Source organism: Stegostoma tigrinum, chromosome 33, assembly GCF_030684315.1.
Source record: "Stegostoma tigrinum isolate sSteTig4 chromosome 33, sSteTig4.hap1, whole genome shotgun sequence".
Lineage (NCBI taxonomy): Eukaryota > Metazoa > Chordata > Chondrichthyes > Orectolobiformes > Stegostomatidae > Stegostoma > Stegostoma tigrinum.
In genome coordinates, this window is record NC_081386.1 from 9,498,530 (window position 1) to 9,524,038 (window position 25,509).

General features: G+C 39.8%; 1 protein-coding gene across 5 annotated transcripts in view; it reads left to right on the top strand.

Moving 5' to 3' along the window:
- The window catches only part of LOC125467293 (RNA polymerase II elongation factor ELL), a 112,482-nt gene that overhangs the window by 41,794 nt on the left and 45,179 nt on the right, over positions 1-25,509 (top strand). For 2 of the 5 annotated variants that reach the window (XM_048562948.2, XM_048562950.2), the window contains exon 3: positions 24,659-24,789. In XM_048562948.2, coding sequence (XP_048418905.1) covers positions 24,659-24,789 — 131 coding nt within the window. Of the gene's footprint in view, positions 1-14,201; positions 14,291-24,658; positions 24,790-25,509 lie in introns of those variants that run through there. The other 3 variants (XM_048562949.2, XM_048562951.2, XM_048562952.2) reach the window with 2 other exon arrangements.

Here is a 25,509-nt window from a genome sequence, read left to right on the forward strand (position 1 = left end):
GCTATGCAATCCTTTAAGTTCACCCAAGCCTTTCAGTCCAATAGATGTTCCAAAGTGTGTGTGTCCTGTGTTTCTGAGAGCCCTAAAAGTTAAACTCCAAGATAAAAAGGCCGATATCAGGGTATTCCACTTTTGCATATTTTGCTTCCACGAAATTCAAACTAATCATGCTTTTAGACTCAAAATTCTAGAGTTTCATGACCCCCTGGATGTACTGTACACTTGCACAACAATTAATTCCTGGTTTTCTTTTTAAAAATAACATAACATAATGTACTGCAAACAAGGGCCTGCACCTACTACACATACAATTTAGTCTACTTCATCTTCTAGGTTAGAAAGCATCAGAAGTAGACATGGGCTGAGAACTGAAGCAAGTCTCTGATTTTCCCTGACTTTGTGCCCAGGTCATGGGCCTACTATGGCAGGGGAGTTTGTGGAGGTGAGGGCTTATGTGCAAAGATCAGGAAAATTGCAATGAACAATAAAATTTGTTCCCATTTAGATGGAACACTCCAGGAATGTACCAGCTCAGCAAATTGGGCAACATAAAAATAAGCTGTTTGGGAAATACCTTGCAACATACGTAAGGTGGCTGTTAAAACCTTAAAATAATTCCACTGTTTCTGCAATATAAATAGGGTATTCATCAATAATTAGTCACAACAGCGTGGAGCAGCGGAGGCCGGAAAAGACCTAAAGTATTTTTCGGATCTTTAGTCTACCAGTAATGGTGCACTAAGAAGTAAAATAGTTCTGATATCAACAAAACTATCTTTGACATCTGCTGTTTCTGAAGTAGGCTTCACACTAATGCAAATTTACTACAACACTGTGAGGTTTCACACTGTAGTGTGCAGTTGTTTTGTGATATTTATTCAAAATGGTATTTACTGAAAGCTGCTTACAGTCTAGAGGTCAGTTTTTTTTTAATCTGGCTGTTTTTCCAATTTTCCCTGGCACTTTTTTTTGTTGGGGTTCCTACCTTGTGAAGGGAGCAATATTGCCTTTTGTATTTGTGTCTGGGAGACAGATGCATGTGCTGCTGTCTTGTGTGACTGCAGTAGAACTGCTCCCACGCCAACACTGTGCCTCAGTGGTTAGCACTGCTACCTCATGGCGCTGGGAACCCAGGTTCAAATCCACCCTCATGCAACTGTTGGTGTGGAGTTTGCACGTTCACCTCCATGTCTGCATGGGTTTCCTCTGGGTGCTCTGGTTTGCTCCCACAGCCCAAAGATGTGCAGGGTAGGTGGATTGGGTGTGCTAAATTGCCCTTAGTATCCTGGGATGTATAGGTTAGGTGGATTAGCCATGAGGAACGTGGAGTGAGATGCTGTTTGGAGAGTAGACGTGGACTCAATGGGCTGAATGATCTGCTTCCACACTGTATGGTTCTATGTTCCTGTGATCCTCCAATTGATTGTAAGCTCGGTGAACCAAAGCAACTCACAAGTGGGAGTGTGTCCCGACTGCGAATGAGACAAAAGTGTAATTCCCTGAACCTATCCACTGCAACTGCATTATTTGCTGTGATTCAGAAGGTTATTAGGGGCTTTACCTTTGCTGATGTGGTGGCTCAACCCACTTTCTGTGCTGCAGTAGGAGCCAGTGGCTTGAGCACTCTGACCGTTGTACGCATTATCCACTACTTGTTTTGCTGCTATTGCAGTCAGAGGCAGTTTCCCTTGCATGCATGCTGCTGATAGGCTCACTACTGCAATGAAAATTAAATCTACAAGCATCAAGCACAAAAGAGTAACAGCCTCTGATTGGAGGGGTAACATTTGTCAGATTGTTACTTGCACATTATAGGTACAGCTTTTCTCTCATTGATTAGACCATTTGATTGAATTCTCCAGGCTTTATGGAAACTTTTGAGAGAATTCATGCATAGTCCTTGTATATTTTGAACCATGTTGCGATCACTGGGTAGTTGTATTTTCTTTCCTTGAATGGTTTGGATTTTCATTGAGATACATCTTGTCAGAATCAAGTGAAGCATGAAGCTTTTATTGGTTTGTGTCTGTCCGTTTGCCTCCATCATCCAGATATACATGGTTATTAATTGGCAGGCATCTTTTTCAGAATTGCACATAAGACCATCAGGAACAGATGTAAACTTCAGTTCAGAGATCATTCATTCTTAACTTGTCATTTTTACACAATTTATGGAGTAGTAATTGGACAGTAATACCAGACCTTTTTTAAAAATGTCATAATGGTTTATTCAATTGTGCAAAATGAATAAAATCTTTCAAAAATAGAACAAACGTTTCTGGGATTGCAGTCCTCCCTGAGCGACCATGATACTTTTCTAATAGACCCTGGACTGCCTTGTGTTTCTTGCAAAAGTAACAGTTCCCCAAAACACAACTGAATAAATGACAGTAATAATCTCAGATATTTTGTTAAAGATAAACTAAACTGGGTCAGGACTCCATTTGAATGAAGTAATGTAAGATTTCTCTATGCCTTCACTCGTGTAGCTCAGTAGTGGGGAAAAATTGGTTACAAGTTTTTAGATCCAAATGCACTTTCAAACTTGCATAGCCAATGATATATTTGACAAATATATTCATCATAACTTTTCTGTTTTTGCCATTGTAGCCACATTCAGAGCATTCAAACAGTCCTTGGATAAGCATATGGATAATGATGGGATAGTGTAGGGGGGAGGGGCTTAGATTAGTTCACAGGTCAGCGCAACATCGAGGGCCGAAGGGCCTGTTCTGCGCTGTATTGTTCTATGTTCTATGTTTATTAAACTGACAGTATTGGTCCCACTGTAAGCCTCCCTCCATAGTGCTCAAGTTGTATCTGTGCACCATACTAAAGATATATACAACTGTTCTTCAGGCTATCAACACAACTGGATTAACTGCATTAGAGAGCCTTCCATACATGACTGTTTACTGTGATTGTTCTCTAGTCCTGAATGCATTATACAGTGCACCAGCGAGAATTTAAAACTCACTTTGGCGATACTATTTTTAATGTACAGCCTACTCCATTTCTCAGAGACTTTGACATGATGCAGCTGATTGTTCACTCGGAATCTGTCTGCTTCTTCAAAAGCTAACAATATCTGATTGTGCCAGTGCTCACTTCTGCTAATTAAAGGGATTTTGTTGCAGACCATCAAAAGGAGAGACGCACCCAGTTTTCCATAAGACAACATTAAGATGGCTGTCATTAATTTTTTCATGTAAGGTGTCATTCTTACATGTTTTTCATTTGCAATGTTTGGAAAACCTGTTTCTTATTTATTGGAAGAAAGAAGAATATCATGCATAATGAAAAGATTTCTTAAATATGATGCAATAGTAAAGATTTAAGGATTTTGGGGTGTGTGTGTTTGTGTGTTTGTTGTGTACATAGCACTGACTCTCAGTGAATGCAATCTGGGATTGGCAGTGAGATGGCATTTGGGCCACAGTCGGATGCACCATGATCATGTTGAGTGGCAGAGCAGGCTTAAGGAGCAGAATAGCCTATAATACTTCTCTGAAATTTAGCTGAAGGTTAACAGTGAGGTAGATCTGCAAATTGTTGCAGTGGTTATTAGATTTCCATGCTGGTTTTAACAGCAGAGTTTAAATTTCGCATTTTCGAGGCACTGTAAGTTTTTTGCTTATTTTGTTACATATCGTGCACATTTGTAGATTGAAAGGATAGTAGATTTCCATTCTTGTGCTACTTCCTTCAAATGCATTCTCATTCTGTGTATAATACATGTAGCTGCTGAGATTTTGCAGTTGTTCAGATAGGCATTAGTAAATGCAACCTAATTAATTTGGCAAAGAGTTAGTCATTTTGGTTCAGTGGTCACTTGTATCACAGTTGTTTAGTGTTCTGGTATTATGTGCACATTGGCAGCTGTTTGCTGCATTACAATTGTAATTGACTAAAAGTGTTTTCGAATGCTCCTTGGAAGGAAGAAGCACACAACATCCTGTGACAACATGCATTTAAATTCACTGGTCAATGTGAACTGTTGCAAATTATTTTACTGTCCCTATTACAGAGCATTAACATGACCAATATTGAAGCAAGCCACATCAAAATATTCCAAGTGCAGGAGCACATGATAGCACAACAGATTTAGTTGTTTCAAACTTCCTTTTTCTCTTTCATTTGAAGTCACTGGTAAAATTGGTCACAAACTGTGACAATATTGATTATTACGTTTAACATTTTAATTTTTTGAAACCCAAAAATTAATATTGTATACCCTCCTGCATCTACCTCAGCGATATGGTAAAGAAAATGTGGAGAGTTTTGTGATGTAATAGTGTCACTACTTAAGTTTTGTACTGTATATAATGCTGCGTTTTAAGAGATTTGAAGTGAATTGAGATCTTGTTAAGTTTGGATCCTTTGAAACAGGTATGCACAGATGCCCTAGTAATCAGATACACCACATTTTCATCGAATCTGGACTTTAAAACTCACTGGTGTGACATTCTAATTGTGCCAGTTTTGTCCCCTCCACTATATTGCTGAGTTGCTTCTCACCTGAGCAAACATAGCATGCTTGTATTTTGAAGAGTTAATGGTTTATATTAATTACAAAATTGATAGGCCTTTCGCTGTAAGTTGGAGCTTGAATGAATTTAAATCTCAAAATTTTTTGAAACGTAGTGTGAACAATTACTGTATTAAAACAAATGGAACTAACAGGTACACATCACAGTAATGACATATTAAGTTGTATGGTAAAGTGTCAAAACATGGCAGATTATGGTGGGAATAGCTAGCCAACTCAAATATTGCACAGGCCGAGAACTTGCGTAAGCTGGATGTCTCTTTGCAAAAGCTGCTTGCCAGATTGCTTTTGTCAGGTTCAGCTTGGTTTTCTTTTTACTGTAACTTTGTACGAGTTTAATTTCTTTAATCTTATTCGGATATGTTATGACAGGTGAGGGTAATTGCGACTTGATTCGAATCTTCTGGTCCAGAGTTAGGACACTAATACTGCACTGCAAGACCCCTCTCCCAGCAAGTGTAATCTTATAGTGTGGCAATTGCAATGGGGCACCTTAAACTTCAGTGAATGAATGGGAGGATCATTATATTTCCTTAACTATTAAGGTTTAAGAAATGAAGAATAGAAATATAATGGAGAAGACAGGTAATTTAGATTCAAATTGAACACAATGAGGGTGGAGCAGGATTTCGTTTAAACAAGGAAATAAAAACAAACAAAAAGTAACAATAAAATTAAAATTTTGACCATAAAAGCTCCAAATTTCATGAGCCAGTGGAATGATATTCTACGGTTTGCAATGTTCTTTTTGTTGCTGGAGAGTGATTGATTGGCAATCATTGATAACTATTAATAAAATGAAAATGCTGGAAACTCTGGCAGCATCTTTTTTCTTTCTCTGTAGACAATATTTCAGCTGTATAATTTATCTTTAGATTGCCAACATCTGATATACTTTTTATATTAAAAAATTGAAAGAACTGAGGATGCTGTAATTCAGGATCAAAACAACAACAAAGTTGCTGGAGAAACTCTGGCCTGGCAGCATCTGTGAAGGGAAAACCAGTTAACATTTCTGGTCCAGTGACCCCTCCTCCGAACTGAGTTCTTTGTTTTTATTTTGATCCACTATACTTTGTTTTGTTATGAACAATTATTGTGTCATGTCTGTTATTAATTCGGTCAAATATATATTCATTTACTAGATAATTAGTATATAAATCCAGGGCTACTTTAAAAAATCAGAACAAAAAGTGGAATGCTGTTTGTGTAAAGCAAATAGTGGAATAGAGGTAATAGGGAAATTCGGGAGTCTGAACTCTCACCACATTGCACGCTCGCTGTCCACAATGACATGTATCATTAGAAAATGGCATATTAATGACACTTGGCCTAATAACGTGCAGGTCAGTTTTTGTATTTGAAAAGCAGTGTTGTAACCAATGGACTGAATATTCACATCAAAATATCAAACAAGGTTAGAATTTGCAGCTAATGTATTTCAGTCATTAACAAATAGTATAAATGACAGTGATAACAAAGTGTGGAGCTAGATGAGCACAACAGGCCAAGCAGCATCTTAGGAATGACAGTTGTAGCTGTGTTGCAGAACATCAGTTATTTGTTCTTCTGAAGTTTGACTTACAGTAGAAGTTGATGTTTCAGAAATGAAGATTATCTTTAACTCTTCTAATCATTACATCCATCATTTCATGCTTTCATTACTATTAAACAGGTGCAGCTTTTGCTTCTGAATCTTTACTTGCCTTAGCTGGCTGATAGCACTGGCTATGTTTTAATCCCTTTCCCTTTTTTTTTGTCAACTGACTTCCCGCAGCTTCCCTCAGTTTAACTTTGAATGCTGCAAGGCTTTAAGGAAGCTGATTTTGTTTGTTTGAACTGTTTGAGCATTCTGCTTGTCTCAGTTCATCTGTTAGACCTATGGTTTTACAATTCCCTGCAGCAAGTTCCCACAAGACAAGTAGAGGACAGAGTGAGCAGGTAGGCAAACATAAGCCTTTCCTTTGGTCATTTGATCTTGATTTTTCATTCACACTTGCATGCTTTGTGCATACTTGAGTTTCTTAATGAGAAAAACAAAGACTTTGAACTTCTTAGACAACTTGGATTTCAGGAACACTGCTCAGATTGCTTCACATTTCAAAAGTGTGCTAGATTCAGAGTCCTTTGATAATAAAGCCTGTATTTTTCTGTGGCTATGAAGGACGTTCTGAATCCTGGCGAGAGTGTTGGTTTGCTTGGTGAATGCAATTATAGCTAGGTCCATGGCACCACAGCTGGCTCAGTCTTGCAAGGGGACAGGAGAAAGAGTGGAAAAGCAGCAGTGACAAGGAATTCAATAGGTGGGGGAACAAATAGACACACTTACGTCCACCGACGTGAGTGCAGGATGATGGTGTTGCCTTCCTGGTACAGAGATCAAAGATGTCAATAAGAGCCTGTGCAGATATCAGGGGGAAAGGTGAGCCAACTGACCACCTCCATTTCAGGATCAGCCGCGTGTGTAAAAAGAGAAACAGGGTCTCAAAAGCAGTAATGTCTGGATTACTCCTGATGCCATGCGCAAGTGAGTGAAGAAATAAGGGAATACAACAGACCAATGTGAGTCTAAACAGATGGTAGGATGTAATTTAGTGAATTTCTGGGACACAAGGATTTGTAGAGGGCAAAGTGGTAGTGCTGGGTCCAATTGCCCGATGTTGTGAATTGCTCATAGTTCTGGGGAGGACGTAAATTAACTTGGCAAGGGTGTAGGAAGAACAAGGTAATGTTAAAGGAGAAAACCAAGTAGTACAGAGAATTTGGAAAGACAGATCACGCTCATCAGAAATAGTCATGTATGAGATGGAGTCACAGTAAGAAGGAAGGTAATAAAGTCTAAAACAGGATTACTCTGCATGTGTAACTGTACTGAATATGCCTGATAAAATATTCTGGCATACACACAGTGTGGGAAAGATGGGGTGGAGGATGGTGGTGGAAGTTATGAAGGAAACGTTACAGTGCTGGAGCGAATGTTCCTGAGAGATCAAGGGCAGAATATTTTGCTTTGAGCTCAAAAAGACAATTGATGGGTCATTTCAATACTGGATGTGTGAGAGAGAGATGTAGAGGAACAAATATGCAAGGAAACTGCAGGGAATTACAGGAATGGTAAAGCAGTTACATTTGAAGACTTCTGTTATCCTAATTTGAATTGGTGCAGTAGGACAAGCTGTCCTCCTTTTTAAGTCAGGGTTGCATCCAAGAAAATAGTGACAATAAATGGACAAGAAAAATTCAGAAGTTAGGTGCTGTAGGGCTTCCTTAGCACAGGAAAGAAAATTAAATCTAAGTTAAAATACTTTAAATGACTACATTCCTACACTGGTGAATAAAATAACTGTTAAAAACAGAATAATTATTTGTATTGAAGAGAAATTTAACATTTGATGTACTTCCTGTGGTGATCCTCCTCCACTTGTAGGCCCAAGAGCACATTGTCCAAGCTCTACCAGAGGCCTTCTCTGGACTGAGTAGTGGGCCGCCTGCTGAGGCCCTTGCTTGTTCCTGGCTATACCATGACTGCTGCCTGGTCGTGCCCTTTTGGGGGTCATGTGCCCCTCCTTGCTGGCTGCACTTGTTGCCTTTGGAGCCCACCCATGCAATGTGTCAAGATATCTTTCAGTGGCTTTCCTGCTTTGCTGTCCTGGCTAGGAGCTGAAGTCTGATGTAGAGATCCTTTTCATTTCACAAGGTGTTTAATAAAGTGTCATGACAGACATCTGAGTGAAGTTAAGAATTCATGGAATCAAAGAGCTATACTGGGTATAAAGTTGAAGAGGCAGAACAGTGGTGAATATGCATGGCACTTGGAGTGGAGGAGGGTTTATTGCAGGATTCCCTGGGCTTGGTGTTAGAAATCCTACATTTCTTGATTATAAATTAATGAACTACTTACAAAATGAATGCCCTTTATCCTGAAACTCGTCAAACATCTTCATTTTTTGACGATGCTACACAGGAGACAGTAGTGTTTGAAAATCCATCTTGTTCAATGACTTAGTTGTAGTATAACAGATCTGTGAACTTGTTAATTTAGGTAGCTTTGTGTTGAGACAGAAAACTTGAATATTTGCCCACCTGGTCCTTGTGCAGCTGTGGCTCACGTATAAACATGTTGAGTTCTGCACGTACGTGCCCTTAACAGGGTTTATGAGGATGCTGCAAATGTGCATAACTACGCTTGATTGGGATTGTCATATCACTTGGAATAGAACCTCAACTGACACAGTGGTGATGCTATTTCTAGAGGGGTCACTTTTCCTGTGATAGCATTAGTTTTGAAACCATCCACTATCCCAATAGAGAGATGCTTTTCTTCAGTTTATTTTTCTGGGTCATGTTAATTTACAATTAGTATCTGTGCACTTTTGTTTTCTGGAGTTATGTCAATGGGTCAGGGTTTACCACTTATGCAGGAGTCTCTATGATCCTACTTCATAGCTACCTGGCTGTCTGTACCTCGTCTTTGACCCTCAGCTCCCATCTATGGCTCAAGTAGCCCTGGACACACCACCATATCTGTCAGTTTACAAACCAAGCAGTGAGGCTAACATGCAAGCTGAAATTCATTAAGAGATTTGCCTCTCTAACCGCTCTTATTTTACAAGTGCACAAAATAAAGCTGGTTTTGGAACTGGTTTATCCATACTGTCAATGTAGCTATGTGGCCAGCTATAAACATCACAGGCACAGAAGGTGCTGCAAATCACCCACTGCTGTCAACCATATCTGCACGCATCTTGAGTTGTCAAGCCATGGGGAACAGATGTGTAAAATGTGCAGAGTAGGGCTAGCCAAGCGCAACCAACCTTCACTGTAGCACTACAAGTGCAGGAGTTTTTTGTGTGCATACTTTACTGATTCCTTCACAGTCATCCTCTTGTATCTTGTATACATTACAAATACCTGGTCAGAATCCCAAAGTGAGCATTTTTAACTTGTAATTCCAAAATTTGTTTTTTTTAAGGTGGACTGACATAAGCAGAAGTTGCTGTGTAGATGGAGAAAGAATATAATACCTTAATTATACTGGATTGTGATCGCTTGTAACTCTAAAGATAATCAGGGGCTGGCAACCCCCTGCTCAACAACCCCTGCCGTGCCCCCCCCCCCCCATCGTAAATAGTGTCTCAATTTTCCCCCCCTTTTTTTTTTGAGGAACGTATAAGGATAGGGATTTAAAAAACTTGTTTCGAATCTCCCAGAATGGACTAGTTGGACCAACCAGTATCCTGTAGTGGCTGTGAAGGTCATAGTTGAAGAACTTTTGTTACCAGTTAGAACTTTGTGCATCTCCAAGCATGGAAACCAATTTTATAAGGAAACTCTCTTGCCCTTAATTCCAAAGTTTAATGACGTCGAAAGACGTCAGAACTACCAGATCTCAACTAATCTGCGAAACTGTGGTTCGTGAAACTGGCTGTTTACTGCCAATGTCAATGCTACCAGTAGTCTCCACTTCTACAGCCACAGTGTTCAACTTTCTGCTCTCCATGAACAAATCAGAAACTCAAACTTTTTTTAAAATCTTTTCGGGTTTACTTATTTCTAACCTGTGTGTGTTCTATATAATTGTATACTTTATTCTGTTTAGTAATTGTTAAATTCATTACTTTGTTAATTGAAGAAAGAAGCCTGGTTAATTTGGCTCCTCTTAGAACAGGAGTTCATTTGCATCTGAGGGCTCAGTGCCCACAAGGGAAGCAATTCTTTTTAAATTAACCTTGTTGCAGCCAGCCAAGGGCAGTGACTGAATAAAGAAGGGGAACTAGTTCATTTCTGCTCACCTGAGTGCTTAAGAATTTGGGTTACCCTGTCAGAAACTGTAACAATTGGGATAACCCACCCAGGTTCTTGCTCTGATACATAAAATGCACTCCTTTAGTATTCATCCACAAACTAATATAGTTTGAGTGAGACAACAATAAAGAATCAGGAACGTTACTTAACTTTTGGAAGATGTGGACTCTATAGAATAAAGACAGTAACTCCTAATGCTAGTGCAGAATTAGTATTAAGTCTGGCATCGCAAAAAGTCTAAATGCTCTCTGCAGGGTCATAAGTCATCATCTAAGGACTCTACTGTTACTTCTCATGAAAAATAAGTATGCAACAATCTGCCCAATATATAAAATGCTCAACAAGGATGAGTTCTGTAAATAATTAATACCTGCATTTATGAGGATTGGTAAGTATTACAAATATGCCTTAGGAAGACAATCTCCTTGTGATGATACCTTAAACAATGCAAAGGTAGGAACTGAAAAACAGATTTGAATAGCATCCTGGGGAATCACTGTGAATGAATGCAACAGCAATTGCATGCTTCTGGGCCTTTGAATCCACTGGAATATGTCAAGCACTCACATATCTTTCAACAAAAGGCAAAGTGCAAAAACACTTGGGTGCGCCTGCGATCCAAACACTTGCACCAGGTTGGCTTTGTCCCTCTGGCAGAACAGTAAAAAGGTATTATGATCACCAGGGCCACACTCTGAAATGAAATTTGTTATTTCACCACTAGGATGACCAATATGCACCAAACACAGAAGAAATTTGATATACAGAAACTGGCATTGCAGGGAGTGGCGAATAGTTCAGGTTTGGATCTGAAAAACAGCTATGTGTCTTCTAAAGGAAGCTCAATGATATTGAAATAGCACAGTTAATATCCAAATAATGGTTCTGGAAGCTACCAGTGCTGTCCTGGAAACACCCACGAAAACAGTGATTAGATCAATTTTGAAACTGTTGATCAAATTAAGGAACAGAATTAAGGAGAAAAATATTGCATGACTGGAAAACAAAGACACAGCTGCTGCCTGTTAAGTCACTCCGGGTGAAGAACGGGGACTTATGCCAAAGCAGTTTAGGATACAAGACACGCAGTGGATCAAACAAGTTATAAATCTTCAAGTCTGTGCTGATCACTGTTTTACAAAAATGCCATGTGTCATGCTAAAGGCTGTGTATGATCCTCCTTGAAACAGCTACCCTCTTGTTCTTGGTGCTGATGGGGAAATCTCTCCTGATGGACAGGTCAGTTATCAGACAGCGCTGGGCAGAACATTGTAGGGATGTACTTAATCATCATCCACTGTGAATTGATTATCTGTAGGCCAGCTTTTAGACTGGCCCACATTTGAAAACCCGTACAGGAAAAAATCTGTTATGGAGAAATGATAAAACTGCAAGATCCCCACCATGAAGCAAAGTCCCAGCCTCTGATGGGATCCCTGGAGAAATTTACTGTTTCAGTGTACCCAGCTGGACTTCTGCTTGTGTTTATAGAATCAACAAATAATTCCTCAGGAGCTTGGGTGTACTGCTGTTGTTCAGTTGTACAAAGGGAAAAGACATAGCTGTGTATGACCAGCAGCGTACTCTCTCAGCTTGTCATAGCTGGTAAGATTAGAGCAAAAAGTTCTACTTGACAGATTGATTTAACTACGTAGCATAACATCTACTGCCAGAAAATCTAACTGGGTTCAGGAAAGGGAGAGTCACTGCGACATGATTTCATTCTTTGGCAAATACAAGAGAAATGCTACAAAAAGATGGAACTTTTACCATGTCTTTGATTGAATGGATGAAGCCCTTTTGACAGGGTAAATTAGGCCTAGTGAAAATTCTTGTACAAATCTGGATGTCCTGAGGCAGCCGTGAATCTGATACAACAATTTCACGACAAAATGACAGCCGGATACTCTGCTTAAAGTGAATACACTGACCTGCTTGCCAGCCGGTGCGTTTGATTGCAGACGTTTCATCGCCTTACTAGGTAACATTGTCAGTGTGCCTCTAGTGAAGGGTTGGTGTTTAGTGGTTTGTATATGGGGTCCAGTTCAGTGTTTGTAGATGGAGTTCTGTTTGGAATGCCAGATCTTCAGGAATTGTTTGGCATTTCTGTTTGGCTTGTGTTATTATGGATGTGTTGTCTCAGTCAAATTTGTCTCCTTTTTTTTGTCTGCTGAAACGAATACCAACTAGCCACCAAGATAGACTAACCACTGAAACAGAGCCGGAAGTGATGCCAGCCACCCCAGCAAACCGAGGCGCATAAATAACAAGCGGGGCAGAATACCAGCTCAGTGAGCAAGACTTCAACCTCATCCACAACCTGAGCTACAAATCTTCTTTAAAAACTTTGAATACCCTGACTATTTTGCTATGTGAATCAGTGATATGTCATGGCCCCTGTATTCTTCAGCATGTTCATTGCAGTCAAACTTTCTGGGACATTTCATGGAAACTTTGAACTATGCATCCAATTCCGAACAGCTGACAATCTCTTCAACCTGAGACAACTGCATGCCTGAAATAAGATAATCTAGGAACTTCTCTTTGCGGATAACTCTGCCCTTGTCTCATTCAGTGTGCAGGATCTCTGAAGGATCCTGGACTGCCCTTCAAAAGTGTCTCATGGTCATGGGCTTGCCATCAATGTAAGGAAGGTAAAGATACTCCATCAGTCACTATCAAATTCTGACTATGCCTTGCCTCCTGTGCCTATCAGTGACAACTCTGAAGCCTGGAAGTAACTGCAGCTATCTCAAAAGTACAATCTTCAGAAATATCTGTTGACACAAAATAACAAATAGAATTGACACAGCAAGCAGAGCATTTTCTCATGTGTATGGTACTGTGGGAGGGGAAAAAATAACTTGAAAAAAGCCTGTTCTATTCCAAGCTATGATGATATTGACTGTGCTGTATTTCAAAGAGGCATGGATCTATCACCGTATCAAATACATGAAGTCAGACATGAGATGCATTCAGAACATAATGGGCATTAAATGGGGTGAAAGAATGCACAAAAATGAAGTGCACCAAGCAGAAATGTCCAGAACTGATGGAAACACTCATCAGAGCCCAGCCCAGAAGGCGTGGGCATTTTGTAGGTATGACTGACAAAATCTCTAAAACAGTCGCATGTTCATATCTCGAGGTCAAACACAATATGAATTAGGGCAAAATGAAGGATTTAGGACTTCTTGAAGGCACAGGAGCTGTGACATGTCCACCACAGACTGGAAGAAAAATAACCAAGGAAGAAGTACGTGGGGAGTAATCTCAAATAGTAGTGTTCCTTCCATACAGGTGACAAAGTACAAAAGACAAGTGAGAGACTAGACAGTACCACTGGGTCAAAACCTTAGAACTTTTTCCCTAATGGCTTTGTGGGTGTATGTACACCAAATATGCTATGTAATTTATTTACTGTTCATGTCTCTGAAGAAAATAAAGAACCCTCTGATAATGGCTAAGATCAGGTAGCTGAACACAAGCAGGGAACCTGGGACCTCCCCGATCTGTGTGACTCAGCTGTTCACAAACTTAATCAGCTGAACCTTTGGGTGAAGCAACATTTTTTTATTTTAACGTGAGGCCAAGAATAAAATCCCTGCACTCTTTACAGAACTTCAGCAAAAAGCTTAAAAAGGAAGATCAAAGTGTCTCAGAAGCACAGTAATTATTGCAGTCCAAATTGTGGCATTGTGTTTACTTATTAATTTGAATAGGCTTAAAACCCTGTATGATGGAATTATAATTCATTTAATCTGTTTAACAAAAAGCCCATGGGTGTACTTTCAGAAGCTATTTAAAGAAAAAATCTGTCTAGGGAATTGTGCCGATAACAGCAACAAGTCATGCAAGTCAGTCGCCTGGAGGTGTGATACTGTACCTGACATGCAGAAGCAGAACAGAGCACATGCTGTAACAAGAAGAACAAAGGTACTCAAGTTCTTGTGCCTTCAAAAAGGACTGAAAGGCATTTTATAATATTGCTACGAAAATGCCAATCCAACTTCTTTAAAAAAATAACTGCTAGTGGATTTCATGTCTCTAGTCAGCTCATTGTTCAAACATTTTCAATGAATTGCAGTCACTGTTATCCCTTGAGCTTGCAAGATCCTGATTTTTAACATAGACTTAAAATTCCTTGCAAGTTAGAGAGCATAATTTTCTAGAAAATGGATCTGTATTTCATATATGTAGAAAAAGAATGTTTGCAATTTGTGAATTTTCATAATGTAATAGTATGGTGCAGATGTGAAAGATACTTGTGGAATTATCAGTGGGAAATCTTTTGATAGTGCACAGTATTGCATTGTGTGGGTTGTGAAAATCCCTTGTATGTTGCCATGGACGATGTTTAACAGTCAAGAATCTGTACCTTTAGAGGCAGCGAAAACAAGGAATGAAGGAAGAGGATTGGCATCAATAGTGAGTTCATTTGAGTACTCTTTCTCTGGACAAATGTTCTGATATATACACTTCAGCCCCTGACTACACAATTTCCTTTCCCCCAGGAAGCACTATGTTAAGATGGCTTTTCAAACAAAGAAGACACTTTGGGACATTGCTCACCTGGCCACTCTGTGTGTGTGTGTGTGTGTGTGTGTGTGTGTGTGTGTGTGTGTGTGTGTGTGTGAACCTAAAACAGCAACCAGGTTGTTAGTCTTCACTTAATGTGGGGGCTTGTTAACGTTTGTAAATTGGCTTGTGTGTGTGCACGTGGGGTGGGGTGGGGGGGGGGTGGTGTGGAGATGGTTTGGGGGAGTACCAGTTAGCTCAATTGGCCAGATGACTGATTTGCAATGTAGAGTGACACCACCTGTTAGTGTGGGTTCACTTCCTCAGCTGAGGTTACCACAAAGTTCTCACTTTCTTCACTTCTTTCCTTGTCTAAGGCATGGTGTCCCTCAAGTTAAACCATGCCTGTTGTCTCTCGTTCTCCTGTATAATATATATCGAACTGTGGCTGTTTCTTCTCTTCCTCTGGACACAGGGAAGAAGCTGAGGCACTCAGTTAATGCATCCGCAGATAGCAGCTAACACCCAACAGAGCAATCCTGCTCATTAATATTAACTGGAAACTTCAAGCAGCCAGTCAGCAAGAAATTAATTTTTTAAAATTTGCTGAACTGACAACCCAGTGATCGCTGCCTCGTTTAAATGCTTTCAGAGCCACACCCTGCCCTACCTAGCGACTGTCTTCAGCTCTGCACTGCTATTTGCACCTTTCTCTTCTGACGCTGATCCGTTTGTTTCTCAGTAGCTTCACTCTTCCATTGGTGGCTGTTCTTTCAACTAGCACGATTATGCCCCCTCTCCTCCCATACTGTCTTTTGACCTTGTCACCAACTCTATCTGTCCTTTCTGTACTGTATGTTTATTTTTTACATCTGACACTTCTGAGAAGTCCTATGCATTTAAGTTCTATGTACTTTAATCTATTATTTTTTAAAAATTGTTCGAATTTCTCAGCTGGTCTGACTGTATCTGTTGAGTGACCTGCAATATTAACTGTCCCCCTCCTCAAGTGCTGCCAGACCTTCTAAGTATTTCCAGGACATCCTCCTGTTATTTCAGATTTCAAACATCAATAGTATTTTGACTAGGAGATAGTAAGGATTGCAGATGCTGGAAGCCAGAACCGATAAACATGGAGCTGGCCAAAGATAGCAGGTCCGATAACATCCGAGGTGCAGGAAAGCCAACGTTCTGGGTCTCTTAATTGTCTTTAGGCTAGAAGTTTTCAATATTTAGAAACCATATCGTGCACATTGAGCAGTTAATTTGTGATGTTCGGTGTAGGAGAAAATAGATTTTGCATTAAGTACTTTTCCAGTTTATGTTAACATGAAATTAGTCCCCTAGGCTGGGTCTAGTTTTATAGGACTTAATTGGATCTTCTGATTGAGCATGAATGTCTAAATGAAATTGTGCATTGTTTTGAATGCATACGTATTCTCATAATAAACATGGAATAAAACCTTTTAAACTATTTCTGAAATGAGTTACAAAAATTGGACAGGTAAAATATTCCATTCAGTATTTTTGCATGCTGTTCAGAAAACCATTGTTTTGAAGTTTTCAACCTGCCGACTATTAGTTGGAAGCAGTACAATAACTGAAAAGTAGATGGATATTTTGAGATTTTACCTCTGGGACCATAGAGTAACTTTTTTTGATAAGGTTGCTTTCTTTCCTATTTACAATTTATATTAGAAATGCTTGGGAATAAACCCAGACTTGTTTTACAGAGATTAATTTGTTCCTACTACCTACGTCTTGACTCAGATTGTCCTAGTCCATTTAAGAAAATATATGTACAAAGAGCAATTTGCTCCCTTTACTCTGCCTTGCTGGAAATATGTGCACCCACCATAGAGGTCAGGCTTGTAAAGATTTTGGTTTTAGTTTCAGTGGCATGATATGTCTTTCAATTTTCCAAAACAACTAGGACAATTAGATATTTGGACACAATCAAATAACTTAAAAGGTTCATGAAGGGGGGGGAAAAAGTTACTTTGTTAAACTAACTTGCTATTTATGAAAGGACAGATGAGATGGAAAAGGTGATGGAGTAGCATTGTTAGCCTGGATGATTTAAGTACAATAGCAAGAAATGACCTTGGGTCAGAGAATGTAGATTCCATACGGATGGAGGTAAGAAGTTGAAAAGTAGAAGAGGCTACTGGTAAGAGCAGCTTGTAAGCCCTCTATCTGTAGCTATTTGGTTGGATTGAGCCATAAATCAGAAGGTAATAAGGACATATTAAAAAGGCGTGACATTATTCACGGATGGGCTTAATCTTGTAAATTGAGATAAATTGACAGATGTAGCCACGAGGTAGGATTCATAGTGTGTGTTTGGGAAAGTTTCATAGAACAATTTGTTGTGGATCCAAGTAGAGATCAGGCTATTTTAGATTATGGTGTGTAAGGAGGCAGGTTTAATAAATGATGTCAGAGTAAAAGATACCCCAGGGAACAGTGAGTTTGAGAAGAAGAAACTTAAATCCAAAACAACTGTGCTAAGCTTAAGTAAGTAATTATTGAGGACAGATCTCTTGAGAGGGGATTGGCAGAGGTGTTTAGCAGCAAAGACAGTTGAAGAAGAATAGCAGACATTGTAGAAAATAGTCTTGGCTGACAGTAAAAACATATCCCAATGAGGGATGATTCTCAGAGGGAATAAGCCAGCCATGGTTAACCAGGGAAACTAGGGAAGAATAAGGCTGGCATCAGATAGAAAGAAAATTCATGCACTGTGGCAAAGTTTTTTGCGGTAAGCTAGCAAAGCAATAAAAGATGACCAAAAAATAATAGATGGAGAAGATAAACTTTGAGGCCAAAATTTTGTTTTCATCATGGAATATGGCATCACCAGATGGGCCAACTTTTATTGCCTATCCCAGAGGGCACTTGAGTCAACTACATTGCGGTGGGTGTGGTGTTACATGTAATCCTAACTGGATAAGAATAGCACAGTTGCTCCTCTGAAGGACATTAGTGAACCGCTAGGGTTTTTACAACAATCAACAGTGGTTGCCATGAGGCGAGCTTTTCTAAATTTCCAGATTTTATTGAAGCACATTTCACTATTTGTCAAGTAGGATTCAAACTCATGTCCCCAGAACATTATTTTGGGTTTCTGTATTATTTGTCCAGTGATTTTACCAAAGTGCCACTGTCTCCACTGTTGTAAGTCATATTCGCTTCTTCAAATATACTACAGCTAAGTTAGAGGCCAAAACTAATGTGTGACCCTTAGAGAATGAGGCTGGAGAAATGATGGGGTGCAAGGAAGTGGTAGAGGAGTTGAACAAATACTTTGCATCCGTCCTCGTAGTAGAAGATACTAATAGCATTCCAGAATTACTAAATAACAGGGCAAAACATGGAGGTGAAAAAAATATAATAATGATCAGTAGAAAATAAGTGCTCGGGAAATAAATGGGTCTGAATAAAAACAGAAGAAACTGTGGGTGCTTTAAATCGGGAACAAAACCAGAAGTTGCTGAAAAAGCTCAGCAGGTCTGGCAGCATCTGTGAAGAGAACAGTTAACGTTAATGTTTCGGGTCCGGTGACCCTTCCCCAGATGGTATGGGCTGTGATGGCTTAGTGGTATTATTGCTGGACAGTTAATCTAGGTCCCCAGATAATGTTCTGGGGACTTGGATTCAAATCCTGCCATGGCAGATTGGTAGAATTTGAATTCAATAAATATCTAGAATTAAGAATCTAACCATGACCGTGAATCCATTATCAATATTCAGGAAAACCCATCTGGTTCACTAATTCTTTGGGAGAGGAAACTGCCATCCTTACCTGGCCTGTGCATGTGACTTGAGACCTGCAGCAATGTGGTTTACTCTTCACAGCCCTCTGGGGTGGGCAATAAATGCTGCCTAGCCAGTGATGCCCTCATTCCATGAATGAATAAATGAAGGAGAGCTGGTTTCCCAGTTCTGAGGAAGGGTCACCAGACCCAAAACGTTAACTCTGTTCTTTTTATCTTCACAGATGCTACTAGACCAGCTGAGCTTTTCCAGCAACTTCTGTTTGTGTAATGGGACTGAAGACTGTTGAAATTCCCAGGATGTGTTTTTTTTAAATTCATTCATTTGTGGGATCTTGGCATTGCTGGCTGACCAGTATTTATTGCCTGTCCCTAGTTGCCCTTAATTTGATGGTGAGCTGCTTTCTTGAACCGCTGCAGTCCGCCTGTTGTGGATTGACCCACAAAGCCATTAAAGAAGGAATTCCAGCATTTTGACTCAGTTACAATGAAGGAATGGTGAAATATTTCCAAGTCAGGATAGTGAGTGGCTAGGAGGAGAACTTGCAAAGGTTGGTGTTCCCATATGTCTGCTGCCCTTGCCCTTCTAGGGGGGAGTGATTGTGGGTTTGAGGATCTTTTGAGCTTCTGCCGTGCATCTTGTAGCTAGCAGCAGTGTGTACAGCTGAGCGTCCGTGGAGGGTATGGCTGCCTTTGCATATAGTGCAAATCAAGCACCTGCTTTATCTTGAATGGTGTCCAGCTTCTTGAGTGTTGGGGATACACTCGTCCAGGCAAATGGTGGGTATTCCATCACACTCCTGACTTGTGCTTTGTAGATGGTGGACAGACTTTGGGGAGTCAGGAGGTGTATTACTCACCACAATATTTCTAGCCTCTGACCTGCTCTTGTAGCCACTGTTTGTGGTTGAGTTTCTGGTCAATGATAACCCCCAGAATTTTGACAGTGCATGATTTAGTTATGGTAACACCGTTGACTGTCAAGGGGCAGTGGTTAGATTTGTCTCTTATTGGAGATGGTCATGGTCTGGCATTTGTGTGGTGCAAATGTTACTTGTCACTTATCAGCCCAAACCTGGATATTGCCCAGATCTTGTATTTGTATATGGACTGCTTCAGTACCTGAGGAGTCGTGAATGGTACTGAACATTGTGCAATTATGTACGAACGTCCCCACTTCTGATGTAGGAAAGGTCATAAATGAAACAGCTGAAGTTGGTTTGGCCTAGGACAGCTGAGATACTGACGTCCAACAACCACATCCATCTTTCTATGTGTCAGGTATGGTTCTGACCACTGGCGAGTTTGTCCCTGCATTCCCAATAATTCTGGCTCCTCGATGCCGCACTTGGTCGAATGCAGCCTTCATGTCAAGGGCTGTCACTGTAATTGACCCCTGGAATTCAGCTGTTCTGCCCATGCTTGAACCAAGACTGTAATGAGGTCAGGAGCTGAGTGGTCTTGGCGGAACCCACACTGGGCATCACCTGAGCAGGTGTTGCTTGACAGCAATGTTGATGACACCTTCCATCATTTTATCAATAAACAAGAGTAGACTGATGGACCAGTAATTGGCTGGGTTAGATTTGTCTTTTTATATATGGGACATACTTGAGGCAATTTTTCATATTATCAGGTAAATGCCAGCGTTAAACTGGAACAGCTTGGCTTGGGAGTGGCCAGTTCTGGAGCACAAGTCTTTAGTGTTATTGCTGGAATGTTGTTAGGGCCCATAGCCTTTGCAGGATCCATTGTCTCCGACCATTCAGCCTTATCTTTTGCACTGATGTGCTGGGCTCTTCCATCATTAAGGATGGGGATGTTTGTGGAGCCGCCTCCTCCTCCAATGAGTTGTTTAATTGACCACCACCATTCATGACTGGATGTGGCAGGACTTGCAGAGCTTAGATCCAATCTGTTGGTTGTGGGATTGCTCAGCTGTGTCTATCACTTGCTGCTTTCGCTGCATGCAAGTAGTTCTGTTTTGTGGCTTCACCAGGTTGAAACCTCATCTTCAGGTATGTCTGGTGCTGCTCCTGGCATGCCCTTGTGCGCACTCAATTGAACCAGGGTTGATCCCCTAGCTTGTTGATAATGGTTGAATGGGGGATATGCCGGGCCACGAGGTTTACAGATTGTGCTGGAGTACAAATCTACTGCTATTGAAGGCCCGCTGCATCTCATGATGCATGGTCTTGAGTTGCCAGATCTGTTTGAAGTCCATCCCATTTAGCATGCTGATAGTGCCACGCAACAAGATGGAAGTTATTCTCAGTGTAAAGCTGGGATTCGTCCCCCTCAAAGACTGTGCAGTGATTGCTCTTACCAATACTGTCATGTACAGATGCATTTGCAGCTGGCAGATTGATAAGGATGAAGTCAAATATGTTTTTATCCCACTTGATTGCCTCACTATCTGCCACAGACCCACTTTAGCAGCTGAGGGAGGACGGTACTAGGTGGTCAGCAAGATGTTTTCCTGCCCATGTTTAATCTGAAGTCCTGAGACTTCATGGAATCCGAGTCAATGTTGAAAACGTCCAGGGCAACTCCCTCACTGCTGTATTTCACTTAGCTGCCAGCTGTGCTGGGGGTCTCCTCACATATCCAGGGATGGTGGTGTCTGGGACATTGTCAGGTATGATTCCGTGGTAAGACTGTGTCAGGCTGTTGCTTGACTAGTCTGTGTGAGACAGCTCTCCCAATTTTGGCACTAGCTCCCAAATGTTCGTAAGGAGGAATTTGCTGGGTCAATAGGGCTGTTTCTATTATTGTCTGTTCCAGTACCAAGGATATTAAAAGAAGTAGATACAGATGTAATGGTTGCACAGGTCCTAATTTTCCATGAAATGTTGGAAAGATCTCACATGATTGGAAGCTCCCAATGTAACGTGTCTGTTCAAACAGTTAAGACGACAGGGTAAAAGGAGTCTAAATGCCAGTTAGTTTAATATCTGTTATTAGAAAAATGTGAGTCTGTTAAAAAGGATGTAATAACAGAGCATTTAGAAATGCATAATATGATCAACCCAAGTCAGCATGGATTCACAAAGGGAAAAATGGTGCCTCACAAATTTATTGAAAATTTGAGGTAACAAGCAGCAACGATAAAGGGGAAGTAGCACATGTAATATATTTGGATTTTCAGAAAATCTTTGAGGTGATATCTGTTAGACTACTTAAGATAAAAGCCATTCATGTTGGAGGTGATTTGGTTGCAAGGATATTATATTGGTTAGTTAATAGAAGACACAGAAATGGGATAAGAGGAATATTTTCAGGATAGTAGCCTCTAATTAGTGGAGTGCCACAGGGATCTGTGCTGGGTTGGGGTGGTACAGTTATTTATAATACGAATGTAAGTCATGTCAATGTAAGTCCAAGTTTGCAGATGATACAAAATAGTGGAAACGTAAGTGGTGAGCATGACAAGGGGATTATAGACAGGTTAAGCAAGTGGGCAAAAACTTGGTAGATGGAACAGAATGTCAAACGTGTGAGGTTGTGTGTTTTAGTAGGAAGAATAGAGGTGCTTAATAGTATTTAAATAGAGAAGGACTGCAAAAAGTTACAATGCAGAGGAAGTTGGGAGTTCTTATTTAATAAATCATAAAATGCTAGCTTAAGTCAACAGGCAATAGGGAAGCTAAATGGAATGTTGTCATTTATATCAAAGTGAATGGTGTGCAAAAATTAGGGCAGACTTACGAAAACAATACAAGGTACTTGTCAAATGAGAGCTGGAATGCTGTGAACAAAATTGGGTCTGTCATCTAAGGCAAGATGTAGCTTTAGAGGCAGACCAGAGAAGTTTCATTAGACCCTCCAATCCTGGAAGGGCCTATCTTATAAGGAAAGTTTTTTTTGAGTAGGTTAGGTCTGTATTCATTGAAGTTTAGAAGAATGCATGAGAACCTTTATTAAAACATACAAGATTTTTAGGGGACGTGGCAGGTTAGATGTGGAAAGGTTGCTTCCACTTGTGGGGAAAATTTAAAGACCAGCAGGCATAATCCTTGAATAAGGGATCACCCTTTTAAGGCAGAGATAAGGTGGAATTTCTTGTGGAATTCTTCACTGCAGAGGCTGGATCGTTAAGGATATTCAAGATCAGATTTTTAATCAATAAGGAAAGCAAGGATTATGGGGAAAAGGCAGGAAAGTTGAGTTGAGGATTACCAGATCAGCCTGAAGTACTGAAGGAGACTCAATGGGCTGAATGAACTGCTTCAGTTCTTTTATCTTATGGCCTTACAAGTCTCAAGTTTACTATCTACTTTTTGAAACTGCTAACAGTTACACCTAAATGTGAGAATAGAAAATATTGAGAATCACTAAACGTTGCTAGTAAATTGAGGAACTCCTCAACTTAATCAAGTGCACGGAAATCATCATAAAGTGTGGGAAAGGTAGAGCATAGAAAATATATTGTACCTGAGTAGTTAACTTCTTAAAAAATTTGGTTAAGTTGTGCAGTAGATATAGAAGCTTGAGTTTCTGAGAGCATGTGACAAATTACATATTCATAACTTGTGTTGATAACTATTGATGTAAAAGACGCAACATCTTTTGGGTCTAACACTTTTCTTAAAAAAAAAAAAAAAAATCCCAGTTTGAGAAAGTTCTTTGTCTGTTCAGTTTAGCCTGAGACCAGGCAAAGGGCAATTTTGGTTTTCTTTGCGAGCAAGCCCAATTCCAAATTTTTTTAGAAGTTAACTAATACTGTACTTGCGTTTTAATCTTCACAAGGCAAATGAAGGTATAGCATTATGGAAAGTTCACCAAGATCTATGTAACTGCTACATGTGCTGAACTGTGTGACATATAATAAATATAGATTAGAATGCCAAATAATTATTTTCATTCAAGTTTTTCAAAATAATTGTGATAAAATATTTAAAATACAAACATTGCAATTTGTGAATCAAAGCTTTTGAAGTTGGCTAATTCCGGTTATGATTTATGAAGACTTGGTTCAAGAGATTCTAGCATATTAACAAGTGTGTGGAAACATGCCCACCAGAGGGGTTTGGAGATTTGAAGACATTTCTGCCCAAAGTTATAATTATGGTAAATCAGTTCAGCTATTTTGTTAATTTAGTGAACTTTGTTTGTTGTTATTGATAACTATTAAGCAATGAATGAGAACCAAATTGTGTTGTAAGGTGCTTCAGCAACTATGGTCTTGTCATTATGGCTCAATGTGTGAGGAGTAGCTACTTGATCAGTATTCTGATTTGTTTAGATCATAGTTGCCTCCTTAATTGTGCCATCAAAATTAAGCTGAGGTTAGCAGTATCACTCATTTTCTGGACCTATTATGTGGTGTTTCAGACCAAGTACTACAAGTTTTATACAGTCTATGTATTTACAGTAACAAGTTTTACCTTGCTGTATTAGAGATATAGGCCTCTTTTCAGAACTCCAGTGAAACCTTCTTTTCTACAGTGCTACAGGCTTAAATGTACAAACGAACCTTAACTGTCAGAACTAACACTAGCCTAACAGTCAGCTTGGTAGTTCCATTATGTTTGGAGTTTCTAGTTTGCCAGCATAACCGTAAAACACTAGAAATTTTATTGTGTCCATCTCACACATCTGTGAACCTTTTGCATAAGCATATTTAGCTTTATTGCTAGAGCAAAAGTGAGAATTTTTGTACGTAGCCAGTTGTTCTGAGGAATAAAGTGCCTCTTTTATAAACAGTTTCAATAATAAGTTGCAGAAAGGAATTAAAAAATACTTGAAAGGAAAAAAGAATTGCAGAAATATGGGAAAAGGGGGTATGGGTTTGAGATTGACTAGGTAACACTTTTAGAAGAGCCAATACATGAGTGGTAGGCAGATTGGCTGCCTTTTGTGCAGTACAAGTCTACATTTCAAACATTAAGCGATCTTTCAGAATTGAGCAATGGTTTTCCATTTACATATTTATAATTTGTAACTGTAAAGTATGCTGTATTGTTTTACAAAAAATTTATGTCATTGAAGCATGTCTCATTTTCTATAGCAGTACATCAAAATTCCTGCTCCTAAATCAGACTGCCATGACGGCGTGCGATGTTTTTCATTCTACTTGTCAACCGACAGCAAGGACAAGCCACAAGCAAGTTTTGACTGTATACACCAGTATGTTTCAAGGTAAAAAAAAATACATAGCTGTCAAGGCATGAGTTTAAGTGCCACTATTATGTCAAGCCTGTACATTTTATGTATTGATCTAAGACAAATCACTTAAGTGCCAATTAACTGGAAATTCCTGTTAGTATTTTGAAAACCTGTTTGTAAAGGATGAAATTTCTTCTAGGTTTGATTTGAAGGCTCACTGTATTTTTTCTATTTTTTATGTTGTTTTTGCTCAGTTTTTGACACTTTATTGTTTTCCTCTTTCTTCTCAGTGAAATCTGGAACATGAAGATCTTACACTTTTTATTTTGCCTATTGTTTTCATACAGATTTCTGAGGCAAGAAATTATGATTTTCATTTTTGTGTGGCCTCAAGTTCATTTTAGTCATCCCGCCTCCTTGAGCTGTCTGTCTTCCCTGGACTGACCTATCCCCTCCCTACCTATACTCTCCTCTCCACCTATCTTCTTGTCTCTCCATCTTCGGTCCGCCGCCTCCTCTCTCCCTATTTATTCCAGAACCCTCTCCCCATACCACTCTCTGATGAAGGGCCTAGGCCCAAAACGTCAGCTTTTGTGCGCCTGAGATGCTTCTTAGCCTGCTGTGTTCATCCAGCTTCACACTTCATTATCTTCATTTTAGTCTGTGCTGTGTATCTGGAAAGAATGATGTTCCAAACACCTCCACAAATATTAAGCATTTTTTTGGTGGATTCCTCCAGTTAGGTTAACTATT